Here is a 21,858-nt window from a genome sequence, read left to right on the forward strand (position 1 = left end):
TTGTTTACCTATTTCTAATGCTAAAAAAACGAACTATAGGTATCACGGTTCGTGAGATACAGCCTGGAGACAGACAGACGGACAGTAAAGTCTTAGTAATATTTATTTATTTATTATTATTTCGTTTTAGACAGGCAGCTGATGCTGGTGCGTTTAAATCATAGTTCACTTAGCACGCTTATAATATATATATATATAACTATCTAAACAGATATAGAGATGATGAGATGGTGGTAGAGATATGGTCTCGTTTTTACCTTCTGGCAGGCGTGGCTCACTCCGCGATTCCTGCTCCGCTGTTTTTCAAGATTGTTTACCTTTTTTCTAATGCAAACAAAGGAACTATATCTTATAGATGCAGTTCGTGACTGTTAAGTTTTTTATTTAGCTCATAAGGGCTGATACAGACATTCTGTAACTTGTATGGAAACTGCATGCCAACTGGACCTCGGCTTGCACTTCCCATACAAGTTGCAGTTGGGTTGCAGTCCGTTTGTACCAGCCTTAATATGTGGTAGTTGTCACATTATAAAAGATATAAATTTACTCTTTTGAGTATACATATTGTCTACAACTTTTCTATACAGACTTTTCTTAGTTTGGAACTAGATAGGTCTTGGAAAGATGGTCCCCATATCTTTTTTTATTATTTACTAGCATTGAATAAGAAATATGGAGAAGTATTTCAACAGCAGTATTTTATAGGATCCATCATGAATAAATTTAGTCATTTCATTATCTTAAACGTGATCGCTGTCTTTTTATACAAATTTAATAGTTTTAAACAGATAAAAAAGATGAACAGTAATTTAAATTGGACCCTACATTAGTGGTCAACAAAATGTGTCATGAACATTGCTTATCATTCTTTAAGCACTTGATACGAGTTCCAAGTAACGTTTGAATTAATTATACCTCGCTGAGACATCAAAACGGTGACTCAATAACAAAACTATGCGACAGACATCCTTATAAGAAAGATTTATAGACGTATAAGTAAGACACGAAAGTAAGACAATACTCTAGTTAAAGCACGACTTTGTTCGTAATAAACTGGATCTTGTGCAACGTGCATGCTAAATTAATGATTTAACAACAGCTGTTTGCATAACAATAGCAATTATACACCGGAAAAGTGAAATTATGTTACGGAAGTTTTACCTTCAAAGTTTTTCAATAAAACTGCGCTTCTTGTATGAATATACTTTACATTATCGACGCTTGGCTCTGATATTGCACTTACACCGTAACAATCACATATATTTTTCTAATATTATGAAATTGATTGCAGTCTTTCTATTTATTGCACTGAAATTTGACAGCAAGCAGTACACAAAGCAGCGACGCCATATTTATTATTAATGACGTTTCATGGTGCTTGTTGCCAATGAAAAAATATAAAGTTGGCACGCATTATCCATCATATGTTTCGATCTCATATGGATGTTTTGCTCAAACTTGAGGTCTCATTTGAGTCATTAAGATGAGGTCAGACGAGGTGCTAAATAATTATGTTATCAACATATTACAACTGGTGTCCAAAAATAAATAAAAAGAATGCGATTGGCTATCACATGTACAGATGGACAATGTACCGAAATCTTTATTATTTTTTACCATAAACTAAATAATTATTATGCTACTGGCAACATTGCCATCTCGTTGTTTGTGGATGACTTGACGTTTGGTGAATGTGATAAGCTGGCGCAAATAATATTAAAAATACTGAAAACCGTAAGTAATGTTGTACTAATTATTAATCTTCCATAGTTATTATGATTACCGCCTGCTAACTAAGCTGTTTATTGTAAATTTCACTTGAAGACAAACGTTTGTTTTCTAAGTCGTCACGGCTGTCAAAATTTATATTTTTTTATTCTAGTTCCCCATTCCGCCACCAACAGCGCTATTATCGCGAATTATTTTGGTCACGTGACCTTTCGAACCGCCAAAATAATTGTCATTTCTCACCGTCGCCACAGTTTTCCGTTGGTTTCCGAGGTATTTATCGTTAAAAAATCAGTGTGGAATAATTTAAGTGCTCAATTTGAGCATTCTGGTACGATTCGAGCTAGAAAAACATAGAAATCTTGTGTGCGGACGTGGAATAATGGCCAAGGTCCACATAACCAATGTCGTTGTTCTCGACAATCCGAGCCCTTTTCTCAACCCGTTTCAATTCGAATTGACCTTTGAATGCATAGAAGAGCTGAAGGAGGACCTAGAATGGAAGATGATATACGTCGGTTCAGCGGAAACGGAAGAGCACGATCAAGTTTTAGACACGATTTACGTCGGGCCTATACCTGAAGGTAGACACATGTTTGTTTTCCAAGCGCCGCCGCCGGACGTGACCCGTATACCAGAAAATGACGCTTTAGGCGTCACTGTCGTGCTCCTAACGTGTTCATACAGAGGCCAGGAGTTCGTTAGGGTCGGATATTTCATAAATAACGAGTACACAGAAGCGGAACCAGAGTTACGAGAAAATCCGCCGGCGAAGCCCCAGTTTGACAAAGTAGTGAGGAATATCTTAGCTTCAGAGCCTAGAGTGACCAGGTTTAAGATCAATTGGGCGGAGCCCGACGCGGCCGCGGCGACAGACTCGGGTGATGGTAATATGGAGACGGTGCATGGGCCTAGCAATGATTCTTATGGAGCAACATTCAATGCGGACTCTCAAATAAGCGCCCTGGAGTTTGGGCAAGGCAGTTTGAGTGGTTATGGTGATAATTCAAACTCAATAGCGCCTATGGAATGCTGAGGTGAGTGAAAACTATTGTCATGTCATATTTTAGTGTATTCTATACTAATTATAGGATAACCACCCGAGACATTTGAACAAAGGTTGTATTGCTATGCATAACAGGAACAATGCATGTTCCTGGGACATGTCTTTTTTTTTTAAAACAACTGTGTTTTTGAATAACTAAATTTGTTATGAGGTCAATGTACTTTGATCTGGACTTGTTCCAACAAGTTCACACTTACATCATACCTATTTGGAGATAAAAACAAGTTGGCATTATAATTATAATAAACTAGCCTGTGTCTGTTTCTATTTGGTCTGGATTACCCCTCTACTTGGGTAATTTTTAGGGTTCCGTACCCAAAGGATAAAACGGGACCCTATTACTAAGACTTCGCCGTCCGTCCGTCCGTCCGTCCGTCCGTCCGTCCGTCCGTCCGTCACCAGGCTGTATCTCACAAACCGTGATAGCTAGATGAGTCAACCTATCTGCCGTTTTAATTTGGCAAACGATGTACCAAACACCCTGTATAAATTGCCTAAAAATTACACAATCAAAAACACAAAATTAAATGAAAAATGTGAATATTAGGATAATCTTTAAATTAATTACTTAATTAATAAACCCTGGGTGCATTCACATTTGCTTTTATCTTAATCCAGCAGACTGATAATGTCTGATTATGATTATGTTGATTAACTAATTATTTAATTACATATAACAAACAGCAACATTTAACCATCGATGGACCTTGTGTGCTTACAATAAGGTATACAGGTATACCGTTTTTAGGGTTCCGTACCCAAAGGGTAAAACGGGACCCTATTACTAAGACTTCGCTGTCCGTCCGTCCGTCCGTCTGTCACCAGGCTGTATCTCACGAACCGTGATAGCTAGACAGTTGAAATTTTCACAGGTGATGTATTTTTGTTGCCGCTATAACAACAAATACTAAAAACAGAATAAAATAAAGATTTAAATGGGGCTCCCATAGAACAAACGTGATTTTTGACCAAAGTTAAGCAACGTCGGGAGGGGTCAGTATTTGGATGGGTGACCGTTTTCTTTTTGCTTTTTTTTTGTGTTTTTTTTTTTGCATTATGGTACGGAACCCTTCGTGCGCGAGTCCGACTCGCACTTGCCCGGTTTTTTTTTTATTTGTTGTTGATTTTCTTTTGTCATCAGATTACACATGAAACTCAATAAAATATTTGATTTGACTTGATAATCTTGGATAATAGATCATTCAATATATTCTGTACAATTTTTTAGGGTTCCGTACCCAAAGGGTAAAACGGGACCCTATTACTAAGACTTCGCTGTCCGTCCGTCCGTCTGTCTGTCACCAGGCTGTATCTCACGAACCGTGATAGCTAGACAGTTGAAATTTTCACAGATGATGTATTTCTGTTGCCGCTATAACAACAAATACTAAAAACAGAATAAAATAAAGATTTAAGTGGGGCTCCCATACAGCAAACGTGATTTTTGACCAAAGTTAAGCAACGTCGGGCGTGGTCAGTACTTGGATGGGTGACCGTTTTCTTTTTGCATTTTTTCAGTTTTTTTTTTTTTGCTTTATGGTACGGAACCCTTCGTGCGCGATTCCGACTCGCACTTGCCCGGTTTTATCTTCTATCACTATGCCCGTCACTTTTGCACTTACATACTCGTTAGAATGTGACAGGCATGGTGACAAGCTATCAGGGCTGACCATGTCTGTCTGTCTGTAATTTAATCTTGCAAGTTAAATTTGATCCACTTCCCGGTTTCCGATTGAGCTGAAATTTGCATGCATGCAAAATACAAAAATGCATGTGTAAATCAGACGACAATGCAATATTATGGTACAGTCAACGGTAAAAATATGGGTGTACAAATCATTTTAAAAATATGTTCCATAACTCTTATGTCAGTGAATATAAGAACTATGGGACATATTTTTGAGTAAGTTGTCTACACCCATATTTTTACCGTTGACTGTACCATCAAGCTGATCTGATGATGGAGACAGAAGGCGGCCATAGGAACTCTGTGATGAAACAACACAACCTAATTGTGCTAGGGGTTTTTAGAATTGTCTCAATGAGTATTAGTTGTCTGTCGTAAGAAAAGTACAGTCAGCAATAAAAGCTTGTACCAAGAATGATTTTTTTGCCAAAAACTTATTTGTGTTGTTATTCTATCCCTTGTCCAATCCTTAATACTGGGCATTATTAAATTTGTTTCTTTTTTATTTCAGAGAACCATATTCTAGGATAATGGATGAAGTGGACAAATCAACGATAAGTTGAAGAAATGACTGAATAATGATTTTGCAACTTGACTCTGACATTAACTGGCTGTGCCAGGTTTGACAGACTCGCTACTTGCATGTGGCATTGTGACTTAAACTTTTGAACGCCACAGACGGCAATTGACGTCAACGCACAATCGTGACAACGACGCCAAAGACGGCATTTGCCGTCGATAATTTTTTGATTAAAAACTATTGAAAAACACCCCAATTTTAGGCTGGCATTATTTATTCACAAAACTAAGCTTTATCCCCATGGCGTCAGTTTCACGGCAAATGGATGCGCCGTGTGGCGTTCAAAAGATTAACTCGTGTTAGCTTTAGGAATTTTTATGAAATATACTGTTTAATCTCTTGTCTGTATGATAAGGATCTGAACAGTAACATATACAACACTTGGACACAATAAAAGAATCTACAAATAAAAAAAAATAGCTGTCTGCCTCTCACCCGGAAAAACTAAAAAAAATGTAATCTCTGTTGTCAATATCTATAATTTGTGTTGTATTGAATGTTAATTTTAAATTGTTAGTGTAACAAAGACTAAATATTTGCTGTTATTTGATTTCGTTTTGTATCATGTCTCTTGTAATTAAAATATTAGTTTATACAAACCTGGAAATAATATATGTATATGCTCAGTTTTTGTTAATTTGGTCGTGGGTAGCAGTTTGTATAAAATTTATTGTTGGTTTAAAAAAATTATGATTTATCAATGATACTTTGAAAAAAAAAACTTAAAGCTATCTCTCAATGTGCAGACTAAATTCTGTACATTTTGCATAGAGTAGAATAGTTTTTTATTCTTAAACACACAGACAATACACATACATAGAAAAAACATAGTGAAAAATAAAGTGCTATAAACAATAAATAATATTGTGCCTAATTGTTATGGAAAGATTGTTCAAAATGTCTTTATTTTTTTTTCAAAGTGTTATTGATTTTTATTATTGACACCATTTTAATCGCCTCGCATTTCAGATATGAGATTAAATGAAACTCAAGTGACAGTCCCTATTTTTACATGAAAAAGCAAAACAAAGGCAGTCCAAACAGGATGATCAGAAAAGAAATTGGCGTCAATCTTCAATTTAATCGCCAATTTTAGATTTATGGTGACATTTGAGTGCTCTAATCTAAAAGAAAATGCCCCTAAACGCAAATACTGGCGTCACAAATGGGTATTCTTGCGTCCGAACCTCCATTTTATCGGTAATGTCGGTCTTAATCGGCGGTCGCAACCGGAGAGCCAAATTGGCATTTGCTTCCACCAACTGATTTGATCAGACAATTTAATCAGATTGGCGCATAATTGTTCCCGTCTGGACTGGCCTTAAGCCTACCTAAATGACAAGTCTTCTTTAAGTCCAGGCCCCTATTTCACCAACGTGACAGGTGCGACAATTCGACAAGTCTCATTGCTGCTGACGTCACCGGCATCCATGGGCTACGGTTATCGCTTAACATCGGGCGGGCCGTATTCCTGTTTGTCACCATCATTGTATTATTTAAAAAAACTTTATTATATCGGCAAAAAACAGGTATTTCTCTTGTGATGTTTATGATGATAATGATGACAATTGTCACAAGATTTCAAAGAACTTTCGGTAATTCTTGACAGCAAATGAGTTCTGTGTCGGAATTTCGTGACAATTGTCGTATTGCTTGTGACAATTGTCATTAGCTTCGCAGAATAAATACTTATTAACTGGCGATATAGTGGAGTTTTATTTTAATTAACATGTTGGTGGCAAACAACCACACCGCCCGTCTGATGGTAAGCGGTTACCGTAGCCTATGGAGGCCTATGCCGTCAGTAACAGTGATGTCGACAAATGCGACATTTGTCACGTTGGTGAAATAGGGCCCAGCAGTGGAATGTACGCTCGATAACCATCGTTTTTGCATAGCGAAATGAGCAAAAGGCCTTGTCAATACGGTAGTGACCATAAAACCATAGACATTGTGCTGTGATTGTAACCAATACCATGAGCAGTCTGCTGAAGCATGTATTTAACTAAAATAATACGTATTTATAAATAAAACTGATTTAAGAACTTTATTAAGGTTTTTTTATTTCTCAACGGAACAACATATAGACCAGTGGTTCCCAAAGTTGACTGAGCACCCACCTAACAAAAGCTGCCCTTTCTGGAGCCCAATACTTGGCCGCTTAAAAACCGGGCAAGTGCGAGTCGGACTCGCGCACGAAGGGTTCCGTATCATAATGCAAAAAAAAAACAAAGCAAAAAAAAAACGGTCACCCATCCAAGTACTGACCACTCCCGACGTTGCTTAACTTTGGTCAAAAATCACGTTTGTTGTATGGGAGCCCCATTTAAATCTTTATTTTATTCTGTTTTTAGTATTTGTTGTTATAGCGGCAACAGAAATACATCATCTGTGAAAATTTCAACTGTCTAGCTATCACGGTTCGTGAGATACAGCCTGGTGACAGACGGACGGACGGACAGCGAAGTCTTAGTAATAGGGTCCCGTTTTACCCTTTGGGCACGGAACCCTAAAAAGGCATAAAACATTATTGGTAACCCTTAGATTTCCTAGTAGTTCAGGGCTCAGTCAATAATCGCTCGCACCCCACTTGTGGGCGAGACCCGTAGTTTGGGAAAAGCTGCTATAATAGACAAAAGATAACCATTACCAAGACGTCGAATGCGTCGCCCGTCCGCCCCGCCCGCATAGCAACTTCTGCTGCTGACTGTACCAACTCGGTGGTAACTACTGGGATTTTTTTCTCAGTAGTTACCAGTGGTAAAAGGTGGGAAAAAAATCCCAGTAGTTACCACTAGTAACAACTTGGTGGTAACTAGTGGGAATAACCCGTCAAAATTCAAGCCATTATCTTATCTGTGGTCGTGCACGCAAAGGGACGTCAAGTTGTGTTAACCCTAATAATTGCTCGGAGCAATGCTGAGCCGAGCGGAGCCGAGTTTAGCCGAAGTCAGGAGTTTCGCACCCCTAGGTTAAATATAGACAGCTCCGGTGTAAAAATAGTGCCTGAAATGCTAACTAGATGTCGCTTATCCCTCAGAGCGGGATTTCTACAACCCGGTGTTAAGATTTTTCTAAATATAATACGCCAGTCAAATATCGTCTACGATTGTGGTCAGTGAATCAATTTTTGAAAGTGTCCCTATTAATGCCAGTAGGGGCACATATTAAAAGTGAGATATTAAGAAATACCCGAGAATGTTTTTTTTGTTTGGAACACCTTTTTGAAATGTTAGAGTTAATCATAATTTCTTAGAAGTTTGACGTTAGATAACACTTGCACAGTATGTGCTATCAAAATCGCTGTTAACTTGGCTTGGTCTAACTCTAGACTAGAGATGCAACGGTTAGTTGTTTGGCCGGATGCCGGATATTCGGCCTGACCATTGGCCGAATATTCGGTATCCGGCCGGCGGAACTATACCTACATTTCGGTTTTTCAGGTGCGCATTATGCAGGTTTTGATCTGTTTCGTAGTGAAGGTTCGCGCAGACTCATTTTAGGGTTCCGTACCCAAAGGGTAAAACGGGACCCTATTACTAAGACTTCGCTGTCCGTCCGTCCGTCCGTCCGTCTGTCACCAGGCTGTATCTCACGAACCGTGATAGCTAGACAGTTGAAATTTTCACAGATGATGTATTTCTGTTGCCGCTATAACAACAAATACTAAAAACAGAATAAAATAAAGATTTAAATGGGGCTCCCATACAACAAACGTGATTTTTGACCAAAGTTAAGCAACGTCGGGAGGGGTCAGTACTTGGGTGGGTGACCGGTTCTTTTTGCTTTTTTTTGTTTTTTTTTTTGCATTATGGTACGGAACCCTTCGTGCGCGAGTCCGACTCGCACTTGCCCGGTTTTTAGGTTCGCAATGAGTGCGCGTGCAAGTGAGAGGAATGCTTAAATAATTTTAAAATAATATACGAGTACGATATAGCCGTGACTGTTTCTTATTCCAATTTTGTTTACTCCGAAATCAAGCAATGTTACTATCCGGTATCCGGCCGGCTAGTAGACCACTATCCGATATCCGGCTGGATGTTAAAATAATGGCCGGATAGTAACCGAATATCCGATGCATCTCTACACTAGACAGCTTCGGTGTAAAAATAGTGCCTGAAATGCTAACTAGATGTCGCTTATCCCTCCGAGCGGAATTTCTACAACGCGCTATTAAGATTTTTCCTAAATTGTACAATACGCCAGGCAAAATAAATATAGGTGAAAATTGAAGGCACGCACGTTTTTTTTAATTTTTTGAAAGTGTCCCTATTAATGCCAGTAGGGGCACATATTATTAGTAAGATATTACGAAATACCCTCGAAGTGAAAACTTCTTTAGTGGCGCTGTGCACTTTTTGTGATGGGGAAAAAATGTAACTCGCGACAGGTCACGCGACCGACAGATTGAAAATTCGTAAGACGGACACGTGACCTGATCGAAAAACTGTTACAATGTCATTGAGTTTTCACTTCTGCCGGCACTCCCGGAGTGCAACCCGTTGTTTTTTTTTGGTTTGGAACACCTTTTTTGAAATAATTATGTTTAGAATTAATCATAATTTCATAAAAGTTTGACATTGTAACACTTGCACAGCCTGTGGCCTATTTTATAAAGCTACAAGTTACAATTAACAAGCGGAAGTCTCGTTCTAACACATAGGGTTAGAAAGAGACTTCCGCTTGTAAATTGTAACTTGTAGCTTTATAAAATAGGCCACTGGTCTATCAAATTCGCTGTTAACTTAGCTTGGTCTAAGTCTAGACAGCTCCGGTGTAAAAAAATAGTGCCCGAAATGCTAACTAGATGTCGCTTATCCCTCAGAGCGGGATTTCTACAACGCGCTGTTAAGATTTTTCCTAAATTGTATAATAATACGCCAGTCAAAATAAATATAGTTGAAGATTGAAGACATGCTGTATTTTCCTAATTTTTGAAAGTATCCCTATTAATGCCAGTAGGGGCACATATTAAAAGTAAAATAATACGAAATACCCGCGAATGTTTTTTTAAGTGAAAACGTCTTTAGCGGCGCTGTGCACTTTTTGAGGTGGGGTAAAAATGATAAACTCGAGCGTAACGCGTAACTCTGACGTCATGTGTAACGGACAATGATATTCACCAAAGAACTTTAGTCATAACGTATCATAATCAGGTCAATTAAAACTGGACTTTTATATTAAGCAATAAAGCTCAATGTTCTAATCTTGTACGGGCTGAAATACGAGGATCTCACAGTTACATTCTAACTTGATATCACTAAAATATAATTCAATAAAGCTACATCTTGATGAAATGGCTAATTGGCTATTAAAAGTGAACTCTAGTACTGGTGAATAAAACTCAAAATATCATGACCAAATATATTTAGATGCGAGGTCTGCAAGGTAATTTTACAATTTCTATTCGAATTTTAAACAATTAACGCTACAAATTTAAGTTCACTGGCCAGCAATTGCGGAACTAAAGTTTACAAGAGAAAGGTGGATGGGTCAATTATACATATTGCTGCAGACGTTTTGGACTAGTCATTGAGTTTTCACTTCTGTCGGCACTCCCGGAGTGCAACCCGTTGTTTTTTTTTGTTTGGAACACCTTTTTGAAATGAGATATGTTAGAGTTTATCATAATTTCATAGAAGTTTGACGTTAGGTAACACTTGCACAGTCTGTGCTATCAAAATAGCTGCCAACTTTGGTCTACCCTACTCTTAAGTATTGTAAGTTTCAAATCATCTTTTACATAAGAGCCCATCAACGTGCACACTAGCGCCATTGCTAAATAATCGTGATTATTTACATTTAACGACAGGTATTAAAAAAGGGGGCCGCTACGTACTGTATTGTGTATTTAAGTACCTTTTGAATACATCAGACTAGTTTTTATGTTGCTGGATTCGTCAATCTATGCGTCCAAAGTTAAAACGGCCGTTTTTGTTTTGAGTTCCTAGATCGACGAAACCAGCAACACAAAAACTAGTTTGATGTATTCAAAAGGTACTTAAATACACAATACAGTACGTAGCGGCCCCCTTTTTTTAATACCTGTCGTTAAATTTAAATAATCACGATTATTTAGCAATGGCGCTAGTGTGCACGTTGATGGGCTCTTAAGGCGAGCTAGCGTAACCCCACACTAGCGTCTTTTGAGCGTCAGTGTCTAGTTAGCGCAATGGAAAATGGCGTGCTGCGCAGTTACGCCAACGTTGCGTCGAACAACACCCTTAGACTTGACTAGACGCCGACTCTCGGGAGACGCTGATGTGGAATGGCTAAACCAGTGAGTAATAGCAATCAGATATATTGTACCGCCCAGTGCGCTCACAAATTCCTAAACACGATTCTATTGCCAAGGCTTGCGTTCAGATATAATCGTGAAAGTACATTAGGTCAACTGATTTCGAGTATCATTCGTAATCTGTACACGTCCCACTTTCGATACGGATTCCACCAGTTTAAGGTCATTGTATACTTCTCTAACACATGAGTCATCAATAGGACTTATGTGTTTTAAAAAATCCCATCTGTATTAGACCTTGTATAGCAGGCACTAAGGTTCAAATTCAGAAAAGCGCCGCAGAAATAGATACAGTGACTTGTGAGGTTAGTTTTATGCTTATATATGAATCTTTGATAGCTAGGCTTGGATAATGGACAAATTGAATAGTGTTATGGACTTCAACGAGTGCGCTTGTAAATAATATGTTAAAATGTGTTGTTTTACTTGCAATGTAAGTTTACAATTAACATATTAATATCTGGGCGACACAACTTTGCCCGAACAAGATATCAAAACTAAAAAACGCGTTTTCCCAGCCATAAGACCTAGCTAGATCGATTTTTTGCCCCCAAAAACCCCTATATAGCAAAGGTCATCTAAATCGTTAGAGCCGTTTCCGAGATCCCCGAAATATGTGTATAAATAAATATACAAGAATTGCCCGTTTAAAGGAATTAGGTATAGATGTTAGGACATATTTATTATTTAAAATTGGCGATCAACAAGACGTTTGTATTGAAATTTATCACCTATTGTTTTAAATATTAGCGAGATACATTTACGCGTATATATAACTATATTTATGAACTATACTCCATATGAATTGTTGTAAATTATTAAAATATAGGTATGTATGTTAGTTTGTTATTTAGAATTTTTCTTAGCGTCGCCTCCTGGGGCTCTAGCTAAGATGCCAATCGTTTGCCTACCATAATGAAACGCTTTCTGTCTCTCTATCACTCTTACATATTAGTGCGATAGAGAGGCAGATAGCGTTAGCGTAGCGGAAACGATTGGCATCTTGGTTAGGCACCCTGATCCGCTACTTTTGATGCTGAGTTGCTAACATAGCTTAGACTGATTCTAAGTCTATATTTACCGCCGGCGTATTATGGATGGCTTTATCCATCTTTATCCACGTGATAAAATAACTGTCACTTTTTAACACCGTGGGATAGAAAGTGACGGACACCGTTTTATCACGCTGTCACGTAGACAAGAACGACCGTCATATCCGTACTGGTCGTAAAGCGAACCATGTTAAATCGTATGAAAAGCCGCAGGAAAAACCCCGTATTGTTTTATTCTCAACGCGGTCGGCCCATCACAAATGTGCATTCATGAAATTGTAATGTTTTTATTTTTAAACTCGAAGCGAGATTTGTCGCAGTTGATATCTGTTGGTCGTATGATCTGTAAGTTTTTGTATATATTTTTAAGGCTTAGTATACTAAATACATACATTTTTCACTGTAAGGACAGAACCACTAGTGTGAATTTCATTCGATAGCGTGACGTACGTTCGCGTTTTCGTTGTGTCTATTTTTGTATGGGATTTTGAACAGCGCGCCAAGCGGGATGTTTTGGAAGCTCAAAATCCCATACAAAATGAGAATGACACTTAACGCAAACATGACACTTATCGAAGGAAATTTACACTAGGGTACAGGTCACGCACCCAAAAAATTGAAGTTTAGATTTAGGTAGTATTTCGAATTTATATCTCCATACTTTACTACTCTTAACTATTCTCACTAGTTCATTTTTGTTGCAGAGTTCAACTATCGGTGACCCAGGGTCAGCCCCACCATTCCCAAAACGAAAGTGAGTAATTAGTATTCTTTACTTTGCTTTGTTCTTTTTTTACTCGACTGAAAAGGAGAAGTGATCATAGGAAATAGTACATTTCGATGCTAGTGCGGAAGGTATGTCATTACTTCACGAGTACCGAGATATCTTGCCACGAGCCGCAGGCGAGTGGCAAGACTCGGGACGAGTGAAGAATGACATTTCCGCACGTGTATCGAACGACGTTTTTTAATACAGTTGCGAAAAAATAAGAAAAACATTGTTAATCGTACACTAAACAAAAGTGGTAACAGTGACAGCTCGGTTAGACGTCGTCTTTAAGTATATTATATCTATGGGCGTTTGGCAGCTATTCCGTTCCATTCAGTCAACTTATTAAGAACGGAATTTTCAATATTGAATATTAAAAAATAAACGTGTTATAATGATGAAGAGGTAAGTAATTAAATATGAAATATGTAATATTTTTCGTATTCTTACATTAACGGTAGGTTTTTATGCTGATTACGACGTTTAAAGGAAACTAATATTAACACTCATCAATAAGTAGTCGTGAATTGGAACAAGTATAAATTTAAAAAAATTGGAAAAGTAAAAAGCACTAGTTCGAGATAACCAACTTTCCGCACGCTAAACAGCTACGTAAAGTAGCAACTGTATTAAAAATATATTTTAAGTAGGATGTCCTGCGATATAAAATATATACTTACTTACCTACTCCTCTGGCGCAGCGGCCCAAAGTGTGTCTTGGCCTCCAACACGACTGCTCGCCACTGATCCCGGTCCTGTGCCGTTTCTCGCCAGCTCTCAACCCGGAGCTCGCGCAGATCAGCGTCCACCACATCCGCCCATCGATACCTGGTCGACCGACCGGGCGGCGTCCTATCGGTTTTCCCTCAAACGCTCTTTTCACCGCCCGATCACCCCTTTCGCTCAAGATGGCCGAGCCACCGAAGCCTTTGCGCCTTTGTCTACAATATGTAAAAATAATAATTTTAATTATATCATATTAAATAAAGTCACAATCACTCACTGTTTGGTTTAGGTACCTACGATGTCTTGAATGTACCTTTAGCATGTCATTAATAAAATTTTAAATATTTCTCATCCACAATTTTTTGAATGACGTAATTTCTTGAAACACGACTAAATGTGTGTTGTTACCAATCGAAAAGTCCCATTTTGTAGTGCCATAAGACGCTTTGACAGGTTATGCGTCTACAGATATACAAGCAAATCTCGTCCTTATGGTAAGCTACAAAGTGGGACCTCTAGACTTGCATATATCTAAAATACATACATACATACATCACTGGCTCAGTGACCCAAAGAGGATCTTGGCCTCTGACACAAGAGAGCGCCATTCTGCCCTATTCTGCGCAACTTCACGCCAGTATGGGGTATTCCGAGGGCGGACAGGTCTTTTTGGGCTTCGTCACTCCAGCGGTATCTGGGACGCCCAGACGGACGTTTTCCCCCCGGGTGCCCCACATACGCTCTTCTCACAGCACGATCCTCCCCCATCCTCTCCAGGTGACCAAGCCAGCGAAGTCGTGTTGCTTTGATCTCGCCAATTATATTAGGCATCACAACCAGCTCCTCTAGCTCCCTATTTTTTCTTCGCCTCCAAGTTCCGTCTTCCTCTCTGATAGGCCCCAGAATCTTCCGCCAGATATCGAAAATAGATTGTTTTATTTGTTTTCAGCAAATATGTCGCTGCAGCGGCTCACAGCGCTGCGGGCTCTCATGGCGGCCCAGCCGACCGCGCTGGCTGCCTACATAGTCCCTACAGCCGACGCCCATAACGTAAGTACATAAGTACATACCAGGGATGTTTCGGATGCAGATATTTTGACATCCGCGGATGCGGATGCGGATATTTAAAGGCTCACATCCGCGAATGCGGATGTCAAGATTGGGTACTTAAAAAACATCAAATATTTCATTTTTAATAATTTTTATGTAAAAAAAACGAAACGTTACCTACCTAACTTAACGCTAAGCTAATAAACAGTAACTTGGCAGATTTTTCTGTATCTAGAGGATTTCGTTGTAGGTAATGACACTAATGACGAAATTACCTAGCACTTGTCTTACGCCGCCGCTAAGACGTTTCTGTACCGACTTGTTCGACATCCGCATCCGCATAAGCTCCGCATCGATTTTATGCGGATGCGGATGCAGATGCGGATGTTGAAAATAATGCGGATTTCCGCGGATGCGGATGCGAATATTCGAAACATCTCTGATACATACCTAAATAGGGAGGGCATGAACTGTAAAGAGTAGCACAGAAGCCCCCTATTCATTGGCGCGTAGCATTATGTCAAGTTTCCATTTTAAGCCACTAGATGACCCCACTAAAAAGAGCGAGCGAAAAGTGTAGGGGCAACACCTGAAAGCGTGAATTATTCCAAGTTGGTGACGATGATGGTTGATATGTGGTTTTTTTTCAGTCGGAATACATCGCGCCAGCAGATGCCCGCCGGGAATGGCTGTCGGGCTTCACCGGGTCAGCAGGCACGGCGGTGGTGACCACCGACCACGCCCTGGTGTGGACAGACGGACGCTACTACACACAGTTCCAGAAGGAAGCTGATCTGGCGCTCTGGACGCTCATGAAGCAGTGTGAGTCAGAGGAATTTGAGCCTTATGTATAGTGGTTACGTCTCATATTTACATGCGGTGTCGCGCTCTGTTGTGGAGCGTTGGCCGCTACAACACGCAGTTCCAGAAGGAGGCAGATATGGCGCTCTGGACTCTGATGAAGCAGTGTGAGTCAGAGGACTTTGAGCCTTATGTATAGTGGTTACGTCTCATATTTATATGACAACACCGCGCCGAGCCGGCCTGCACCATCTATTGTGTTCCGTGGGTCCCACCCAGCTACCATTTAGACCCACCATTCAGGGTGTATGCGGCAGACCTGTCCAGCCCAGTCCCACTTAAGCTTAGCGGTATTGACGCCTACGACTCTAGTTCTGGAGCGTAGTGTGTTTCTAATTCCATCAGTTCTCCTAAACTGCCCCTCCCCCTACCCCCCCCCCCCCCCCCAATTGAACAAACAACCAGTTAGAACTGACAGGCCGATACCGTCCGGCGAACTGTTAATCAGTGGGCCCCCTGAATATACTACACTCCCTCCATCACACGCTGGCAAAAAAAAATATTTAATTTATTATTTGTTTCAGCTCTTCCGGACACTTTGTCTATGGAGAAGTGGCTAGTGAAGAACCTGGTGGAAGGATCTGTCGTGGGCGCTGACCCTCACACCATGACCAGGGACGAGTGGACCCCGCTGCAAGTAAGCTATCTTAGTGACTAGGGACCATACTATACTGGTTCCTTGTGACGGGGAATGTTACTTCATAACAACTTTTTGCTTTGACTGTGGCGGCGACCACGGCGTCATGGTGTGGGCGCTGACCCTCACACCATGACCAGAGACGAGTGGACCCCGCTGCAAGTAAGCTATCTTAGTGACTAGGGACCATACTATACTGGTTCCTTGTGACGGGAAATGTTTCTTCATAACAACTTTTTGCTATGACCGTGGCGGCGACCACGGCGTCATGGTGTGGGCTCTGACCCTCACACCATGACCAGGGACGAGTGGACCCCGCTGCAAGTAGGTTATGGATATAATAATAATAATAATTTAGGCACCCTAGGTTAGGTTTTTTATAATGTGTTTATAATTTTTTTTTTATTGTTTGTAAGTGTTTTTATATTTTACTTTTATATCCATATTATAATTAACCTAACTTAAGAAGAAAAATAAATGAAGAGAATAATAATTTCAGCCGATCGGGTTAGGAACACCGATCTGCGCTCCAGAACTGGTATAGTAGATGTGGGTGTTAAGGCCGCTAAGCTTAAGTGGGATTGGGTGGGACACGTCTGCCGTATGCACCCGGATCGGTGGGCCAAATTGGCTACTGAATGGACACCGCAGATTATGCAGGTTTCCTCGCGATGTTTTCCTTCACCGAAAAGCTAGTGGTAAATATCAAATGATATTTCGTACATAAGTTTTACGAGCCAGGATTTGAACCCACGACCTCCGGATTGAAAGTCGGACATCATATCCACTCGGCCACCACCGCTTAACTAGTTATGGATATCCTATGGAAATTTTTGCCTGTATGTTTTTTATTGTTTGATTTATGTGACTAACTCTGATTAGCGATCCAGTGGTCATGCGTTCAAGTCCCACCCGAGGCAGTAAAAAAAAATTATTCCTCTTTTAATTTAAAATAATTTATTTTGATGAAATTTAACTTTGAACTATGATGTAGGTACGAAAAAAAATTAGCAGTGATATTTTTTTTCCAGACGGCGTTATCGAAAGCGAATATGCAGCTAATCGCCATCCCGCGCAACCTGGTGGACGCGGCGCGCGCGCAGCTGAACGAGCCGCCCCCGCCCCGCCCGCGCCACCCCCTCCTGCCGCTCTCCGTCAAGTACACAGGTAAAGTAACGGCCTCCCAGCCTATAGTTCGTTTTTTTTAGCATTAGAAATAAGGTAAACAAGCTTGATGTGTCCTTTAATTGAAAAACACATTTTAAAAATAAGTTACGGCAAATATGTAACAATTATAAGTCTAATAAGATCATTAATATTCTTCTGCTTTCATAAGTAATAGTTTTTGAATTTTAAAAAGCGTTTTTCAATTAAAAGACATGTCAAGATCGCTTACCTTCTTGCAAGTTCTTTCTAATGCCAAAAAAAACGAACTATAGTATAACCATATTTATCTCTATAATAATAATCCAATGTTATAATGGAATAATATTAACGTCAATAAATTGCTCTGATAATTAGACTAACATAATATGTACCTAATAAATATTCATAAGTGTTTGTTACTAGGCGCACGTGAATGAAGTACATTTTGACTTTAACTTTGACCACAGAATACATAATAGTACTACCGTGTTGTGGTATGAAGTAAAAACACTTTTTATAAATGAAAAATATGTATTTTCATTATAACAACTAAATTTATACAGAGAGTTGTTAACTTGGTATGGGTTGAGAAAAGAAGAGAGTGAGTGAACCGGTGAATGGATAAAGTAATAGAAACATTCGGTCAATTAAGGTTGCGTTCAGAAACACCGTACAGAAAGACACTTCCTACAAAACCGAAGTTTGACAGCGGTTCAGGGTCGAATCATGATTCCCTTTCTAACTTATGGCACTATCCATTTCGGCTATTTAGGGTTGTCAAAATTCAAGTCATTATCTTTTCTGTGGTCGTGCACGCAAAGGGACGTCAGGTTGTGGCAACCCTAGTAATTGCTCGGAACAATGCTTAGCCGAACGGAGCCGAGTTTGCCCGAAGTCAGGAGTGTCTCCCCACTGGTAGAACACACCGCGTAACTTGGTGGAGGCGGAATTTTTATACGAATATAAATGCCCCTGACCAAATCGTAATATAGGCAACAAATCATGTTAGAGTTACACCAAGATAGCACACGCGGTGCAAGTGTTATTTTCTACGTCAGACTTCTATGAAATTATGATGTATAAACATATTTTACAGGTAAAACGGCAGGTCAGAAGATTGAAGAGCTAAGAAGTAAGATGGTGGAAAAGAAGGCTGCCGCGCTGGTGATAACTGCGCTTGATGAAGTTGCTTGTAAGTACAAATATAAACCATTATGAAACTACACAACGGGACTTAATCGCGTAATTAAGTTTTAAGATTTACCTCCGACGTTTCGAGGACGGCGTTGTCCCCGTGGTCTCGGAGAAGACTGGCTTAAGTTGACATCAACATCTTCTAGCCGCCACCACCAAGACCACGACCACGGACCACCACTACCACGACCACGGACCACCACTACCACGACCACCACCGAGACCACGGGGACAACGCCGTCCTCGAAACGTCGGAGGTAAATCTTAAAACTTAAATACGCGATTAAGTGCCGTTGTGTAGTTTCATAATGTTAAATAATCGTGAAAGTTTAAATATAAACCATACTTTATATTTACAACTAATATTATAAGTAGGAATTGAAGTTCCGGTTATAATATTACCTTTCGTTAGTCGCGACATCTATTGTCTACTAGCAGTACTGATAAATTCCGCTACATGATGCCGCCTACGAAATAAGGAAATAACTCGCGTTAATTAAAATAAATAAGAAAACTGATGTATGGAGTTACCACTCTTTCTTTACTTATATTAGTTATTACTCTATGGACAGTAGTTAGGTCTTCTCTCTTGATCATAATCACAATCATTTATTTATTTCTTGAATGCGGTACAATAAAGATGTAAAATACAATTTCTGAACAGCACATCCTGCCTGAATAGGCATAGAAATATTGAATGTTACCTAAAACTATGACTAGATTCTTATGACCTACCATGCAGCCAGAGATGGGCATTAATCGATTAACTTTTTAATCGACTAATCAATCGATTAAAAAAGTTAATCGTCAAAATTAATCGGCGATTAATTTAATCGCGATTATTTTAGTCGACCTAACATACGATTGAAATTGAATTAATCTTAATATTAATCGATTAAATTTCTCGATTAACTCTCGATTGAAAGTAGACAGGATACTGGTGGTCATTTTTGTATGTACCTAACTAAAAATCAAAACTTCTTGCGTACACATTAAAAACCATTCCAGTGTTATAAATGTGCTTCAATAGTATAAGATGGTTACATTGGTTACTATAATAATGCGGATAACTTAGCGCGGCATCTTTAGGTAAGGGTTTAGGGCTTGTAGCGCAGGTATAAAAATTAGAAAGAGAACGACGTATGTGTATGAAAGAGCAAACACATTACTTACCTCTTATCAGTTGTTTTCTATAAGGTTTCAACTTGTCAATGCAGTAATTACTTACTACTTACATCGAACGGATACTATCCTATCGAAGACGGTCGAAATTAATAGTCTCCAAGTGAACATACATAAAAATTCGTCTGTTACTTATATTATTTATAAATGTTTCAGACGAATTAGGCACCTCGTCCTTTTTTTTAAGTCGGTTAAAAAGACCATATGTATTGCTAAAATTAATCGAGAGAAAATTAATCGAACTAATTAATCGATTAAAAAAATTAATCGCCGGTAATTAGTCGACGATTAATTTAATCGTGACAATATTAGTCGGAGCTTTTCGACTAAAATTAATTAATCGTCACTTTTAATCGTTGCTCGCGATTAAGTCGGTTAATTTTAATCGTTAATCGTCAATCGATTACATTTTGCCCAACTCTGCATGCAGCATGCAAAAATAATACAGTCACGATATTTAAATACTACATTATACTATAAAATATGCGGCATATAGTCTAAATATTCTTTCAATGAGTAAAAAGCATTTTTTACCAAAAAGTCCAACAAATATTTCTTAAATAAAGGCATTTCGGATTCTCTTATCAATTTAGGTAGCTTATTATACAATTTGGGTGCCATGCCACATGCTCTTCCTCGCGTTGTCCCGGCATTTTGTCACGGCTCATGGGAGCCTGGCGTCCGCTTGACAACTAATCCCGAGAATTGGCGTAGGCACTAGTTTTTACGAAAGCGACTGCCATCTGACCTTCCAACCCAGAGGGTAAACTAGGCCCTACTAGCACGTTATCTTTTCGCTGATTAGCAAAGTAATATTTTGTTTTTAATTAATATGGATTTCCGCAAAGTAACGCCTGATTCTATTCATCATTTGACTGAAGTACCTATACTGCAAAACGTAATTGAAGACCAAAAAAAAGTAATACAATGTTGCCACTGCAATAATTTGTTTGTAAAATAGTAAATTCCTTTTGATAAATAATCACGCTAAGATAATTTATTCATTAGTAATTTTACTCCTACTATTTAAAAAAGTACTTTTATTTACTTATTTGCACATAAATACAAGACGCGCTAGTAAAAAAGTGGCAACATTTCTTACTTTTTTTGGTCTTGAATTACGTTTTGCAGTATAGTTACAAATACGAACGTTTCCGAGACAATACGATGGAAAACACTTAATTACTTCATGTTTGACATATTTGAATTATTTGATATATAGATAGACACAATCGCATGTAAATTTTGTACTTAATGTGCACATATATTTAGGGTTAGAGTCCAGTTCAGAACGCTGTACGCCTCTAATATGCATGTAAACACAATGACTGTAACCTGTTTTGTGAGCCTAAATAAATTAAAAAAATAATTAAAAAGCAGTTATACACTACCCTCTAGCCGCCCATACATCAAACCTTGCCAAGCAAAATTAATTTTTATTTTCTCATCATAAAGTTCATATTAGAATGGAACCAGAGACCTTTTTATAGGTCTCTGGGCGGCTAGAGGCTACACCTGTACATCTTAAACACTTTCAGACACTCTAAACCTGCGCGGCTCGGATATCGACTACAACCCCGTGTTTTTCTCCTACTTGGTGCTGACGGCCAACACGACCGACCTGTTCTGGGGGGACGGTGTGCTGACGGACGAAATCAAGGGGCATCTGAAGTGGGAGGGAGTAGAGATTACTGGCCACCCGTATGAAGACGTGGTCAGCCATCTTGTTGCTATGGCGGTAAGTTAATGTGCCGACAACTGGGGGACGGTGTGCTGACATACGAAATCAAGGGGCACCTGAAGTGGGAGGGGGTGGAGATTACCAGCCACCCGTATGAAGACGTGGTCGGCCTTCTTGTTGCTATGGCGGTAAGTTAATGTG

General features: G+C 39.3%; 1 protein-coding gene and 1 long non-coding RNA gene across 2 annotated transcripts in view; one reads left to right on the plus strand and one right to left on the minus strand.

Annotated features, from left to right (window-relative positions):
• Positions 1-1,651: 1,651 nt before the first annotated feature.
• The window catches only part of LOC134677582 (xaa-Pro aminopeptidase ApepP-like), a 34,139-nt gene continuing 13,932 nt past the window's right edge, over positions 1,652-21,858 (plus strand). Inside the window, exons 1-8 of the mRNA XM_063536059.1 lie at positions 1,652-1,734; positions 13,116-13,165; positions 14,856-14,956; positions 15,607-15,778; positions 16,342-16,454; positions 17,486-17,621; positions 18,697-18,792; positions 21,515-21,714. Of these exons, the coding sequence (XP_063392129.1) occupies positions 14,861-14,956; positions 15,607-15,778; positions 16,342-16,454; positions 17,486-17,621; positions 18,697-18,792; positions 21,515-21,714 (813 nt within the window). The 5' untranslated portion in view covers positions 1,652-1,734; positions 13,116-13,165; positions 14,856-14,860. The remainder of the gene's footprint in view (positions 1,735-13,115; positions 13,166-14,855; positions 14,957-15,606; positions 15,779-16,341; positions 16,455-17,485; positions 17,622-18,696; positions 18,793-21,514; positions 21,715-21,858) is intronic.
• Positions 20,609-21,858, minus strand: part of LOC134677592 (uncharacterized) — a 55,122-nt gene continuing 53,872 nt past the window's right edge. The window contains exon 2 of the long non-coding RNA XR_010100048.1: positions 20,609-20,719. This is a non-coding gene — a long non-coding RNA (uncharacterized LOC134677592). The remainder of the gene's footprint in view (positions 20,720-21,858) is intronic.

Source organism: Cydia fagiglandana, chromosome 26 (assembly GCF_963556715.1).
Source record: "Cydia fagiglandana chromosome 26, ilCydFagi1.1, whole genome shotgun sequence".
Classification (NCBI taxonomy): domain Eukaryota; kingdom Metazoa; phylum Arthropoda; class Insecta; order Lepidoptera; family Tortricidae; genus Cydia; species Cydia fagiglandana.